The sequence below is a fragment of the Chiloscyllium plagiosum genome, chromosome 22 (assembly GCF_004010195.1).
Source record: "Chiloscyllium plagiosum isolate BGI_BamShark_2017 chromosome 22, ASM401019v2, whole genome shotgun sequence".
NCBI classification, from domain to species: domain Eukaryota; kingdom Metazoa; phylum Chordata; class Chondrichthyes; order Orectolobiformes; family Hemiscylliidae; genus Chiloscyllium; species Chiloscyllium plagiosum.
The window spans coordinates 26,322,701-26,338,363 of record NC_057731.1 but is presented as its reverse complement, the minus strand read 5'-3'; the positions used below and the strand labels follow the sequence as shown (position 1 = coordinate 26,338,363).

Genomic DNA, 15,663 nt, shown 5'->3' with positions numbered 1-15,663 from the left:
CTGCTTACTGATGTTCAGGTTGAGTTCCCCGAGGGATGCCAGGCTAATGATTCATTAGAATTGAAAAATGTGGTGCTGAAAAAACACAGCTGGCCAGGCAGCATCCGAGGAGCAGGAGAATCGACGTTTCTGGCATAAGTCCTTCTTCAGGAATTCCCATTCCTGAAGAAGGGCTTATGCCCGAAACATCGATTCTCCTGCTCCTCGGATGCTGCCTGGCCAGCTGTGTTTTTCCAGCACCACATTTTTCAACTCTGGTACTCCAGCATCTGCAGTCCTCACTTTCTCCTAATGATTCAAATGTAGTCAAAATGTAGTCATTTGCGCCTTGGCTCAAATGTAGTCAAAAAAGCTGAATTTGAGAGATTATTTGGAAGTAACTGCCCTTGAAATCAAGGTAGCATTTAGAGTCATAGAGATGTACAGCATGGAAACAGACCCATCGGTCCAACTCATCCATGCCGACCAGAAATCCTAAATAAATCTAGTCTCACTTGCCAGCATTTGCCCCATATCCCTCTAAACCTATTCATTTGCCCATCCATATACATTTTAACTGTTGTAATTATATTGGCTTCCACCACTTTCTTTGGCAGCTCATTCCATACACTCATCACCCTCAGCGTGAAAACGTTGCCCCTTAGGTCTCTTTTAAATCCTTCCTCTCTCACCTTAAAGCAGCGCATTAGTTTTGGATTCCCCCCATCCTGGGAAAATACCTTGTTGATTTACCCCTATCCGTGCCTCATGATTTTACAGCCCTTTACAAGATTACCACTCAGCCTCTGACGGTCCAGGGAAAACAGCTCCAGCCTATTCAGCCTTTCCCTGTAGTATCAGGAATCCCTAATAAAATTCATATCACTGAAGTTAAAGGAGAAATGTTCCAACTGAGTGAAGTTATATTGAACATAAAGGAAGATGATTCTGGTTGTTTTTTGGAAGCCAGTTTTCAGAGCCTCAGGATGTTGCTGTAGGTGTTTCCCACAGGAATTCAAACAGTTAACTGATGGTTGCAGAATTCATTGCAATTCCCAACTTCTCAGATACTGATGCAGGCCAAACTTGCATGAGGAAAGACTGCACAGCATTCAAATTTGCAATCAACAAATAATGTTTGCACCACCCACATAGATAATGACTATTTGCCACAAGAGAACAGCCAACCATTTTACCTTAATATTCAATGCAGTTAGGTTGCTGGGGTAATCTTTAACCAGAAATTCAAATGGACCAGCCATTTAAAATAAAAACAAAGTGCCGTAAAATCTCAGTAGGTCTGTCAGCATATGTGGAGAGAGAATCAAGGTAATGTTTTGAGTCCAATATGACTGTAACTATAAGGGTATATTAGAGGCTGGGAATTCTGTAGCTAATATCTGACTCTCCAAAACCATGTGTTCACAAGGCACAATCAGGGAGCGTGATGGAGTATGCTCAATTTCCTGAATGGGTGCAATAACAATAGAACAATCAAGGAATAAGCAGTTCACTAGAGTGGCATCCAATCTATGACCAGCATATTTTGGCAGCAGTGTGCTCCATCCACACCATGCAAAGCAGCCACACATTACGCCAGAGGCCGGTTCAATTCCCGCCTCAGGCGACTGACTGTGTGGAGTTTGCACGTTCTCCCTGTGTCTGCGTGGGTTTTCTCCGGGTGCTCCGGTTTCCTCCCACAGTCCAAAGATGTGCAGGTAAGGTGAAATGGCCATGCTAAATTGCCCATAGTGTTAGGTAAGGGGTAAATGTAGGGGTCTGGGTGGGTTGCGCGGTGTGGACTTGTTGGGCCGAAGGGCCTGTTTCCACACTGTAATGTAATCTAATCTAATCCAAGTCTCCTTTGACATCACCTTTCAAACCTGCAGCCCCTATCACTGAGGAGAAAAGGCAACGGATACATAAGAAAACATAAGAATATAAAGTTTACCTCTGTCACATGCCATCCTAACATAGGAACGGCTGAGGATCCTGGGATTGTATTCATTGGAGTTTAGAAGATTAAGGGGAGATCTAATAGAAACTTACAAGATAAAACATGGCTTGGAGAGGGTGGACGCTAGGAAATTGTTTCTGTTAGGCGAGGAGACGAGGACCCGTGGACACAGCCTTAGAATTAGAGGGGGTAAATTCAGAACAGAAATGCAGAGACATTTCTTGAGTCAGAGAGTGGTGGGCCTGTGGAATTCATTGCCGCAGAGTGCAGTGGAGGCTGGGACGCTAAATGTCTTCAAGGCAGAAATTGATAAATTCTTGATGTCACAAGGAATTAAGGGCTACGGGGAGAATGTGGGTAAGTGGAGTTGAAATGCCCATCAGCCATGATTGAATGGCGAGTGGACCCGATGGGCCGAGTGGCCTTACTTCTGCTCCTATGTCTTATGGTCTTATCCTGACTTGGAATTATATCATCTTTTCTTTTTGAATAATGAGTCAAAGTCCTGTAATTCCCTACTTAATGGTGAATTGATGCATCTATGCCACATGGATTGCAGTGGTGGCTCACCAGCGCCTAAAAGAGCAAATTGGCATGACATTAAATGTTGGTTATGCTCTCATTCTGTGAATGGGATTAATTTTAAAAAATGAAGACAACACTGCAACATTACGATTACAGGTTCTGTATAGTCCCAGAAAGTTATCTGGTCATTTTTCTTTTATTATAATTCTAAATGAATGTAAATTTTGAATTTGCATAGAGTTGATATATGTAAATATAGTTATTTATTAAGGATGATTTTTATATTGACGCAAGTACATTTGTACTGTGGATGTTCTTTGGGTAAAAATTAAGCTCTGTGTTTTACCTAATAAGAGCTTTGTGTTATTTTGAATGGTGCCACTCACTCTGTCTAGACTGCAGAGACATCCTTCTACCAATGATGACTGAACAACTAAAGTATCATTTGGAGAAACAAGAGGAATTGAAAGCATGCTGCCATCTACTTAGCAACATTTTGGAAGTACTCTACAGAAAAGATGTGGTTCGTAGTTTTATCATGTTTGTCACTTATAATTCTTCATTTGACATTTCAGTATGGATATTTAAATGATAAAATACAGTATTTCTATTTAAATTTATTTCTATTTTGTATATTGTTAGACTTATTGTCTGTCTGTGCACATTGTCTGACTACCATAATTATTGACAGAAGTTGTCAGTTTTCTTTGTTCTCATTACATAATGCTTTTCTCCATTTTAATTGCCTATTTTCTTCATATGCAAAATCTGTCATGCCAAACTTTATTAATTGCATTCCTCAGAAAGGAGTTCTAAAGCATTAGTTTTATCAAACAAAAACCCAAAGCTTTTCCTGCAACAGCACGTGGACGTCAAAGCACCACTGATTAGCGTATAGCACCACAGGAACATGCTCGATACTTTCCTTGGACTTCTCCTTCAAGCAATCATTGGTCACTTTGCTTGCTACTAATTCTTAGGCAGTCCCTTTGGGATCAAGAATGGCCTACTTCCACTCAGTTTGAGTTTGGACATGTCCAGTGCTCTGCAGACTGTTACATGCAGGGTAGTTAGTGTTTGAATGGGTAAATGAATTGCTTGTGCATGTTCTCCAATCCTTGATTTCTGCCCATATTGTCCGGTACCTTTTCACATGAGTTTTTTCAATTTTGATCTAACACAATCCAAGATCTCCAACAAATTGATGGATATTTGACTGTTGAGCAAGTTGTTGTGTTGAGGGAGCATGTTAGAAGATAGCCTTTGTTTTCTGGGTCACAAAAAACAAATTGCTGGAAAAGCACAACAGGTCTGGCAGCATCTGTGGAAGGAAATCGGTGTTAATGTTTCGGATTGAGTGACCATTCCTCAGAACTGTTCTTTTCCAGCAATTTCTGTTTTTGTTTCTGATTTACAGCATCCACAGTTCTTTTGGTTTTTATTAAATTTTCTGGTGTTTTGTGAAAAACCTGTTTTCCCATACTCCTCAAAGAAGGAATTAACAATGACCTGGACTTCAGTGTCTAGCTGACACAAGCATTGTTTGCTTACCAAAACTCTGTGGCTGTGGTTGAGGTGGTTTTAGCTGTTAATTGAAGGTGGTGGAGTTTGAAACAGAATCACACTGTATTGTAACAGTGCAGAAGGAGACCATTTGGCTGATTGTGTCTGCATCAGTTGTAAGCAAGCACCATCACTTAATGCTATTCACCTGGTTTGCTCCATAACTTTACACACTCCATAATCATCTAGTACCCTGTTAAATTCTTCAAATAAACCTGCATCCACCATAGTTATGAATGGTGCAGTCCAGACCTGAACTGCTCATTCTGTGTAAAGATTTTTTTCTCACATCATGCTACATCACTTGAAATCTGTGTTGTCTTATTCACGATTCTGTTACAAGTGGGAACAGTTTTTCCCAGTCTACTGTATCCGGGTTTGTTGTGATTTTGAAAGCTTCTATCAGATCTTCTCCAAACTGCTTTCTCTCAGAGGATATCAATCTGACTCTCTCCCATCTGTCCTCATAACGGAAGTTTATCATCCCTGGAGCCATTTTTGTAAATCTCTCCAGTGTGTTCATATCCTTCCTATTACTATTGTGCCCAGATCTCCTTACAATGTAAAAAAAAAATTGGCTCAAAGTTAGGAGACAGAGGGTGACGGTGGAGCGTTGCTTTTCAGATTGGATGTCTGTGACCAGCTGTGTGCCACAAGGATCGGTACTGGGTCCATTGCTTTTTGTTAATTATATAAATGATTTGGATGTTAGGTATGGTTAGTGAGTTTGCAGATGACACCAAAATTGGAAGTGCAGAGAACACTGAAGAAGGTTACTTCCAAGTACAACGGGACCTTGATCCAGTGGTCCAAAGAGTGGAAGATGGTGTTTAATGTAGATAAAGGTGAGGTGCTACATTTTGACAGGGCAAGTCAGGGCAGAATTTATACACTTAATGGTAATGTCCTGGGGTGTGCTGCTGAAAAAGAGACCTTGGAGTCCAGCTTCATAGTTTTTTGAAAGCACAGTTGCAGGAAGACTGAATAGTGAAGATGGCGTTCGGTATTCTTGCCTTTATTGTTCAGTGCATTAAGTTTAGGAGTTGGAAGGTCATGTTGTGGCTACACAGGACATTAGTTAGGCCACTTTTAGAATGCTTTGTGCAATTCTGGTCTCCCTGCTATATGAAGCATATTGTGAAACTTGAAAGGGATCAGAAAGGATTACAAGGATGTTGCCAGGTTTGCAGGGTTGAGCCATAGGGAGAGGCTGAATAGACTGAGGCTATTTTCCCTGGAGCATCAGAGGCTGAGGAGTGACTTTATAGAAGTTTATAAAATCATGAGGGGCATGAATGGGGTGAATAGACAAGGTCCAAAGCTAGGGCAGTGCAAAGCTAGAGGGTGTAGGTTAAGGTGAGAGGGGAAAGATTTGAAAGGGACCTAAGGAGCAACCGTTTCACCCAGAAGGTGGTGTATGTATGGAATGAGCTGCTAGAAGAAGTGGTGGAGCCTGGTACAGTAACACTATTTAAAAGGCACTCTGATGGGTCTATGAATAGAGCAAAATGGGCCAAATGTTGGCAAAAGAGCCTAGATTAATTTAGGATATCTGGTTGACATGGACGAGTTGGACCAAAGAGTCTGTTTTTGTGCTGTACGTCTCTTTGTACTCCAATGACTTATACCTCCTTGGTATAAGTGGAAGTGAAAGTTCAGCATTACCTCCTTGCTGTTGTACTCTGTGCCATTATTAATAAAGCCTAGATTAATGTAAGTGAAATAACTCCACAGAGGCTAATATCCCCTCACCATGTCACCCTTTATTTATATGTGCATAGTACTTGACATTGGTCTGGCTCCCTCAGATCCAACTCTGTGAACAGAACCTCTGACATTCCCGTCATACCTAGTTGGGTAGGTGCCACTGTTGCAATTGTGTTGGTTCTCTTGGTAAGGGCCAGGGCTAGTTCTGTTGTTGGAATGTTGTCAATGCCACAGCAATGCAGTTTTCATTGTCTTCAATTATTTCTTGATGTCATGTGGACTGAGTCAAATGGGTTGAAGATTTGCAACTGTGTCCTTTCGAGGAGGCCGAGGTGGGTCATCCACTTGGCACTCTGGCTAAAGATGGATGCAGATAATTCAGCCTTGTCTTTTGCACTGAAGTGCTGGGCTTTCCTGTCATTAAGGATTGAGATATTTGTGGTGGCTCCACACCCTGTTGATCATTTAATTGTCTGTCACCATTTATGATAGGGATGTGGTCTGATTGCAGAGCTTAGATCTGAACTTTTCTTTTGCAATTGCTCAATCCTGTCTATTGCAAACTGCTTCCACAGTTTGCCATGTAAGTAGTCTTGGGTTGTAACTTCACTAGGTTGATATCTCAATTTTATGTATGCCTCTGGTTACTTTTGGTATGTCTTCCTGGATTCTTCATTGAACCTGGGTTGATTTCCTGCAGCTAATCTGAGATAACTCAGAGGGTCCATGCATGCTGCTTGGCGTGGTTGGCATGTGTGCATTGACTACTGATTTGGAAGTCAATACTTTACATGGACATTGGAGATCTGCACAAACTGAAAAACAAAAATTAGATTAGTGTTCGTCCAAACTTGATAGTGTTCGAGTGGGGATGTGCCATGTCATAAGGTTACATGTTGTATTTGAATATACTTCTGCTGTTCCTGATGGTCCATAGGGCCTCGTGGATATCCAATGTTGTGTTGGTAGATCATTTAAAGTTGATCCCATGTTGTACAGTGGTAGTGCCACACAACTCTGATGGGTGTGCTTAGTGTGAAGGTGGGACATCTCTATAAGATCTGTATAGTGGACCTTCTTACTGATGTCATGATTGGAATCATCTATGGTCAGTTTGGTGGGGATGAAGTCAAGTAGATTTTTTTCTTTTCTTGATGGTTGATCTCCTACTTGCCACGGACCCTATCTATCAATTGGTTCCTTTAGGACTCAGTCGGTTCATTCAGTAGTGGTGTTAATAAGGCAGTCTTGGTGACGGACACTGAAGTCCCCTCACCAGTGGGCATTCTGTATCCTCGGCACTCTGTGTTCAACATCAAGGAGCACTGATTATAGACTGAGGTTGGGGGAACAGTTGGTGGTAATCAACAGAAGGAATCTGGTTCAATTTTTCACCAGATGCTATGAGAGTTCATTGGATCTCGAATCAATGTTGAGGACTCCCAGGATGAAAACTTCCTGACTGCTAAGCTTCATGAAGGGGAAATCATGGCAGACAAATTGACTAGATTTCTTTGAGGAGTTAACATGCATCATGGAGAAACAGTACTTATAACATATTGGTTTTTCAGAAGGCATTTGATAAGATATCACATATGAAGCTACTCAAGATATGATTCCAAGGTGTTAAAGTTAATTTACCAGCATGGATAGAAGATTCGTTGGCCAATGGAAGTCAGAGTTGGGATAGGGAGGCATTTTCAGGATGGCAACCTGAACTGGTGGAGTGCCACAGAGATCAGTGCTGGGACCACATTTCTTTTCAGTATTTATGAACAAAGTGAATACGTTATAGGCATGTTTGCGGACTACACAAAAGTAGGTGGGAAGACAAGTGGTATGGATAAACAAAGTCTGCAAAGAGGGTAAAGACTGAGTAAGCGAGTGGACAAAAACTTGTCAGTTGGAAAAAATGTGAGGTTATACTTTTTGGTGGGAAGAATAGAGGAGCTGAATATTACTTAAACACAGAAATAAACTGCTGAATAGGAGGATTTGGGAAGCCTTGTGCATAAATCATTGAAACTAGTATCTAACTTTGATAGGTAATAGGAAAGGCAAATAGAATTTCACAGTGAATTTATATAGTAGCAAGACTTTGCTAAAACTCTGCAAGGGTGTAATTTTGGACTCCTTATCTGAAGAAAGATAAACTGGCATCGAAAGCAGTCCAGAGAAGGCTCGCTTGGCTGATATGGAGATATGGCAACCTGAAACGGAGGGTCTGTTTTTTGAGGCGCGATTCAGTAAATTGGATCTATATTTATTGGAATAAAGAAGAATGAGAGATGACCTTATTAAACATACAAGATTCTGAGGGACTTGACAGGATAAATGCAAAAAGGTTGTTTCTTCTTGTGGAAGAATTGAGGACAAGAGAGCATGATCTCTGAATAAGAGGTTTCTCATTTACGACAGACAAGGAGGAATTTCTTCTCTTGAGGATAGTGAATCTGTGGAATTCTTTTCCACCGAGGACTGTCGAAATTAGGATGTTGAGTATATTGAAGGCTGAAGTAGGCAGATTTTTAATCAGTAAAGGAATCAAGGGTTATCAGGAAAAGACAGGAAAGTGAAGTTAAGAATTATCAGATCAGCTGTGATCTCATTGAATGGCAGTGCAGACTTGATGGTTGAATGGCCTATGCTGCTCTTATGTCACATGGTCTTATGCCATACCACATTCTGCCATGTCTAATGGGTTTACCCTTCCTGTGGGACAGGACATATCCGGAGCTGTAGGTGCATAGTCATACTCTGAGTAATATCTTACACACGATATCAGGCTGTTCCTTGATTAATTTGTGGGACAGCTGTTCCATCATTTGCATTATTCCCCAGATGCTATTAAGGGGAACTCTGCGTTGTAGTAGGTTTTATTGGAATCCAGCTTCAGAATGTGCAGTGGTGGGATTTGAACCCATGTCTCCAAAACATTAACCTAGACTGCTAGATTATACACCCAGTTGGTCCGGGTGTCCCAGAGGTGTTATATTGGGGAGACAGGCCGCCTACTTGCGTCCTCTATATTGGGGAGACAGGCCGCCTACTTGCGGAGCGTTTCAGAGCCCGATGTGGCCGCCTCTATATTGGGGAGACAGGCCGCCTACTTGCGGAGCGTTTCAGAGAACACCTCTGGGACACCCGGACCAACCAACCCAACCACCCTGTAGCTCAACATTTCAATTTCCCCTCCCACTCCACCAAGGATATGCAGATCTTTGGACTCCTCCATCGTCAGACCACAGCGAAACGACGGTTGGAGGAAGAACGCCTCATCTTCCGGCTAGGAACCCTCCAACCACAAGGGATGAACTCGGATTTCACCAGTTTCCTCATTTCCCCTCCCCCCAGCCTGTCTCAGTCAAATCCATCAAATTCAGCACCGCCTCCCTAACCTGCAATCTTCTTCCCGACCTCTCCGCCCCCACCCCAATCTGTCCTATCACCTTCACCTTGACCTTTTTCCACCTATCACATTTCCGACACCCCTCCCCCAAGTCCCTCCTCCCTATCTTTTATCTTAGCCTGCTGGACAAACTTTCCTCATTCCTGAAGAAGGGCTAATGCCCGAAACGTCGATTCTCCTGTTCCCTAGATGCTGCCTGACCTGCTGCGCTTCTCCAGCAACACATTTCCATCTCTAATAAGATGTTGTCCCTCCTCTCTAGTATTAATCACGTGATGACACTATCAAGGCCCTGCTTGGTCCACACAATGGTTTGGAGCCAAGGCACAATGGGAATATGATTGATGTCTGTCAAATGGTCTTTTTTTCAAATTTGCTTCTAGTTTAGTAGAACTGTTTGGGCTGACTTACTGAATGCTGGGTGAATTCTCAGTGGAATTCTGTTGTACACCTTGCATGAGGCATATTGTGCCCTGCTAGCTACACATGATTCCCAGTCTTCTGAAGTCTAAGTGCTCCATATTTTTGGGAACATTTTAAAGGTTTTTAATAAACTTCAGGACAAATTCAGTTTGCAAGTTAAGTCTGATTTGTTCTATCATTGGGTCTTTTATGCTAGTGACTATTATTTCAAGATGGCTCAAATAGCAGGCTAATAATAATGCCTTAGTTGCAATCATACCTGATGTCAAGGGAAATTATTGTGGTTTTTCATTCACCAGAGACTGGAGCAAACCGCAGGAGTTTATCAAGGGAGTGTTCTCTGACAATCACCTTGAGATGTTTGAGTAATGATCTTCCCTGTATTAGAGAAGGTCATGAACAGAGCTGCTTATTGATGATTCCAATGTCTTTTGTTCCAGTCATAATTTTTCAACCATTAAAACAAATCATACCAGCCTATAGTTTCTTTTTTATTTTTACATGTTTAATTGCTGTCCTGAAGAAGGGCTTATGCCCGAAACGTCGATTCTCCTGTTCCCTGGATGCTGCCTGACCTGCTGCGCTTCTCCAGCAACACATTTTCAGCTCACTTCTGAGTCTTTGCATTGTACTTTCAGAATAACTTCCAAAAGGTGCACGTTACATTTTTAGCTTGACTCTTAACATGACTGACGACTTTGCTGTTGACTGTAACAGTGAAAGTTGGAAAGTAGTAATTTAGTTCATTAATGTATGATTAATAGTAACTGGTGCACTTTGTTCTACAAACTTTGCTTTTACCATTGACTACTCATTCTGTTACATTTAAGGTAATTATAATTGATGATTTTCACAACGTAAATGAATTTCAATGATATTCATTGTTGTTGGTAACACTCTTCATTGATTTATTTCTATCCTAGGGACCAACTCAGCGACATGTCCAGCTCATTATGGAGAAGCTATTGAGAACTGTAAACAGGACAGTCATCTCAATGGGACGTGATTCTGATCTAATTGTAAGTTTCTGTGGAAATTAATGTTTGGATCTGGCTTTAGTTGATGGCTAAATTGACTAATTTATGGGAGTAAAATAGTTAGCTCTTAATCTAAATTTGTTAAAGTGTAAGTATTTTATGTATACCTTTGTATAGACTTGTCTTTGGGTAGGAAAGTACCATGCATTTTATGCAATCTTTCAGTCCTCACACTGACACAGATGAAGGCTAATATTTCAGTGATGAAGTTATTCAGATTTAAAGAATAACTGCATTATTATGTGTATTGTCTTCAGTCTAGCATTTTAAACAGAGTTTAAAAAAAAACGTGCCCTCTATGTCCAGGTTGGTTGTGCCCACAGGTGGTCAGATCTATAATAATTTCTGTCCCATTTCTGTATAATTTACTTAAACCATAATCTCTGAGATTTCAACAAAATGCTTCAAACTGTTTGCCAAATGTGAGCTCATGTTTCTGTTAAAAGACTACATATACTGCTATATTTTGTTTAAAAGCACACCATTTATAATCTCATGTAACTTCTTTTGAAGGTTAAAAAGGGAATTGCACAAACTGTCTGAACGGTTAAATTTTCACGTTAAAATATATTCGCTTAACCGAAATCAGATTTGGTATTCAAAGAGGGACATAATTTCTCATGGTCTCATTAAAGATTACATTGTTAAGAAATGGAAGTAATTGGAGTCAACTGCGATTAAAGATTGTTCGCATACTTTACAATATGGTAAATTGTTATTCCCAATCTAGGGCTTTTTTAGGAAATTTTAAATAAATCCAAAAACACAAGCTTTTATTACAGAAACAGAATACATTATCGCAGAGGGAAATGGAATAAGAAGAATCTTACCACACTGTTTTGTCTGAAAATGACAAATTTAATTAAGAAGGACATAACATCATATCGGGGATTGATAGATAGTTATATAGTTTTACACTGTGCATTTAAATCCCTCACCAATCTTAAGAGCCGTTTAAATGTGTTAGAGTTTATTAGGGTTTGTATAACTGTGACCATGATCTGTCTGTTCTTGTTGGATGACTGTTTCATTTTCTACCCTTGGGACTATGTCTTGGTAGTGTGGAAATGCGCAGATTTATGGGTGGAGAGTTGTAATACTTCTGACATGAAGACGGTTTAAAGATTTTTGGCATTTTAATATGTGCATCATTGTTTATCACCAGTTATTTTTATTGCCACATAATTGACTATGTAACTTATTCCTTTACTAATTTAGTTTTTTATATTGGAATTCAAATTCAATGGTATTTTGTTTTTCAAATTTGGACATTTTGTTTTAGAAAGCAATGAAATAACTTGCATTAATTTAATACCTTTATCTGTTTTGTTCAGCATTATTGTGAAGGTTTTGTAGTCGTCCTCTTGTTGCAGGTTTAATACAATTTACAATATATACATACTCTGCAATTAGTTCATTTTATATTTGATTGAAGATTGCAGTTTAAATCTAAGGGGTCAACGATCGCACCTTAGCTGAAGCACTCTCACAGGGTTTTCCTGATGGTTCCTGAGTCGGAGAGACCAAGGAGATGGATGATATTGATGGTAATGCAAAACGTGAGAATGGCCCCTCATTGATTGTCAACTGTCTCAGGCCTTTCAAGACTCAGTGACCAGTGAGGGATCCATCAACTGAGGTGCAAAGCGCATTCAATCAATTTGTTTTTGTATCATTAGCACCATAGACTACTTAATGCTACAAGCTGTGTTATACATTCCCCACATATCAGTGTGCTGTTGTTGCTGCAACACTTGAGTAATGCATTGTTATCTTTCCAAAAGGTTTGGCACTATTAAGCAAAGGCACTCATGCACTCCAAATCCTAAGACCTGCCGGAGCACATTTGTTCAATGAATTCTTACATTAACTTAATCTTGTAAACTCCAATGTGTACAGGCCAACTATTCAATTCTCCTCTTGAGAAAATCCCTCTATATTCGGAATCAATCTAGTGACCCTTCTGTGGGCTCCCCTAATACCAGCATATCTTTCCTTAGTTCAGGGTACCAAAACTGTACACAGTATTCGAATATGGTCTAACAAGTGCCTAATATAGTTTTAGCAAGATATGCCTATATTTATACACCATTCTCTTTGAAATAAAGGCCAGTATTGTATTTGCCTTCCCTATTTCCTGTTGAATGTACATGCTAGCTTTTTGTGATTTATACATTTGGACCCACCTATCCCTCTGCTGTAGGTTTCTGTAGTCCTCCTCCAATAAAATAATGTCCAACTCCCCTATTCTTTGTGCCAGTCTTCCATTTCCCCACATTATATTCTATTTACCATCTTTTTCCCACTCACTTAACCTGTCTATATCCATCTGCAAACTTTGTGTGAAGAGTCAGACCAACCTCAAAACTTTAACTCTATATTTCTCTTGGCAGCTGTTGCCAATCCTTGAAGGCTCTCTAGCAACCTCTGTGTTTGTTTATAAAGTGATACTGAGTCTGCTTGATTATTTTAGGTATTATAAGTGCTTTGCTATTACATCCTTTATCGCTTATACTGAACTCTAACATTTTCACAAAGATATTAAACAACTGGCCTATAATTAACTTTATTTTGTCTCCTTCCCTTTTTGAAGATGTGTTTTGCATTCAAAGTTTTCATGCCATTTGAAGCTTTTCCAGAATCGGGAGTTATCAACTATTATCCCCTTTAGTTTTCTGAGTGCATTTTTCTTATGTGATACTTATTGTATTTATTGCATGCACCCATTATGACCCTTTATGATTTCGTATTTTCAGACTGCTACTTATGTCTTCTACTGTGAAGACTGATGCAATGTATTAATTCATCTACCATTTCCTTGTTCTGCGATATTATTACCCAGCCTCTTTCTCTAAAATACCTGTGTTCACTTTAGTTACATAAACAAGAAGAGAGTAGCCATTGAAGCTTTTGCTGTCCATCTTCATTTTCTGTGCAATTTTGCACTCAAAGTTCATCATAATCTGTTTTTTTTGGGGTCACCTTTTGTTGATGTTAAAACTTTCCTAATCCTCTGTGTTACCCCTAACTTTGCCACATTATACATTCTTTCTTTCAATGTGATGACATCCTCAGTCTCCATGGTTAACCATCGTTGGCTTATCTCCTTCCTGGAATCCTCCTTTCTCAGTGGGATACATCTTTGTTGAGAGCTAGGAACTAATTTCTTGAAAATTGTCCCTTAATCTTATTTGCTGATACATGCGTTTCTCAGTCCCCTCCAACTGGCTTTCTGCTGATTACTTTTAAGTTAGGGTGTTTTTTTTTTACATGAAATAATATCATTTATTTCTAAGGTTATGTCAATGTGGTAAAAAGATGGATAGTATTTGGGAAAATTTCTACCGTAGGAAGAGATGAGGAGGAATTTCTTCTCTTCAAGGGTCATGAATCTATGGAATTCTTTACTGCAAAGGGCTGTATAATTTATATCATGAACTATAGACCGATTATTTGTTCATCGGTAATAAAAGCAAAGGTTATGGGAAGAAGACAGGAAATTGAAGTCAAGGATTATCAAATTAGCAGTTCAACGGCAGAGCAGACTTGATGGGTTGGATTGCCTGCTCTGCTGCTATAACTGAGGCTCTCACCACAGATGCTGTCAGTCCAGAGTTTCTCCAGCAATTTCTATTTTTAATTTTAGATCTCCAACATTCGGAGTACTTTAAATTCATTTTAAGGTTTCCTTGGACTTTTGGGAAACTTTACAGATATTGCATCGGAAATTGTGTTTGCTCTCTGAATTGGTCACAACCCTCGATAGAATTAGTCATTATCAAAGATACTCTTAACAGTTCTTAGTTGCCAACAATTTGTTTATACACCACATTTTAGTTAGATCGTTGACAATGTCTTGCTCCTTCTTTGGCCTTTTGCAAGCCTTCCTCTGTCCATGCACCCATCTGATTTTCCTTATTTCTTATCTCATAGAGTCATAGAGATGTACAGCAAGGAAACCGATCTTTTGGTTCAACTCGTCCATGCTGACCAGGCGTCCTCACCTAATCTAGTCCCGTTTGTCAGCACTTGGCCCATATCCCTCTAAACCTTTCCTATTCATATCCCCATCCAGATGTCTTTTAAATGTTGTAATTGTACCAGCCTCCAATACTTCCTCTGGCAGCTCTATCTATTTTTATGTTAATTTCTCCTTCCATTGATGCCTGATCACAGGTGTCAATTCTTTGTTTCTGATATTTGTATTTTGCTACCTTCTCCTCTTGAGCTAAACTTAGTGGCCCATATTGAAATTTAGGTCCTGGATTGGGGTTGAGGGGAGGGAAGTTCAGCACCTTGGGAATTGTTTAATCTGTTTGAAGTGAAGAAGGCACCCTACTTTCTCAAGACATTTTATGCAATGGTCAGGAGGCATCAAATATCTATCCATTAGACCACTGCCTATCCTTAGAGGAAAAAAAAATATTTAAAGGCATCTCGCAGTTGTCATTCAGTTCATGCTCCATGTTGTTCATTGCTGCCTCAGAGCTCATGACCTCAGAGAATGTCATGATCCAAAGTCTGACAAGCCCTGTGCTAACTATTCTTTTCTTCTGGCTCTGTGGATAGCCTGCATACCTGAGATTTGATTTCCCATGACCTCTTATGATGCAGCCATATCACTGCACCGTCCTCATACTGTCCTTCACTCAGCATTGAACAGTCACGATGACACAAGACACCTCTATCTTACTGTCTTCTGGAACAGTAATTGGTTTGTGATTGGATAATAACAGGAGTGTTGTGAAAGCTTTGACATATAATTTCTTCATGGAGAAACTGACTACTTATCAATCTAATAATTAGAATAAAAATATTGTATAGTTTTTTGAAGTAATTATCAGTTATGCACAGGTATTAGATTAGAGTCCATAAAATTTACGTTTTTTCTGATACAATCATTGTCAACCATATTAATCAAATTGCTATTCTCATTTGAGAGTCCGCATGCCTCAGATAAAGAGAGTGGCTGAGAAGGAGAATACTTCATGGTAACCTCAGTTGGTACAGGAATTGAACCTGTGCTGTTGGGGTCAGTCCGCACAGCAAACCAGTCAACTGAC

At 39.9% G+C, this 15,663-nt stretch overlaps 1 protein-coding gene across 1 annotated transcript in view; it reads left to right on the top strand.

The window, feature by feature from the left end:
• dock1 (dedicator of cytokinesis 1) overlaps positions 1 to 15,663 on the top strand; it is a 575,757-nt gene that overhangs the window by 202,800 nt on the left and 357,294 nt on the right. The window contains exons 29-30 of the mRNA XM_043713153.1: positions 2,857 to 2,984; positions 10,487 to 10,582. Coding sequence (XP_043569088.1) covers positions 2,857 to 2,984; positions 10,487 to 10,582 — 224 coding nt within the window. The remainder of the gene's footprint in view (positions 1 to 2,856; positions 2,985 to 10,486; positions 10,583 to 15,663) is intronic.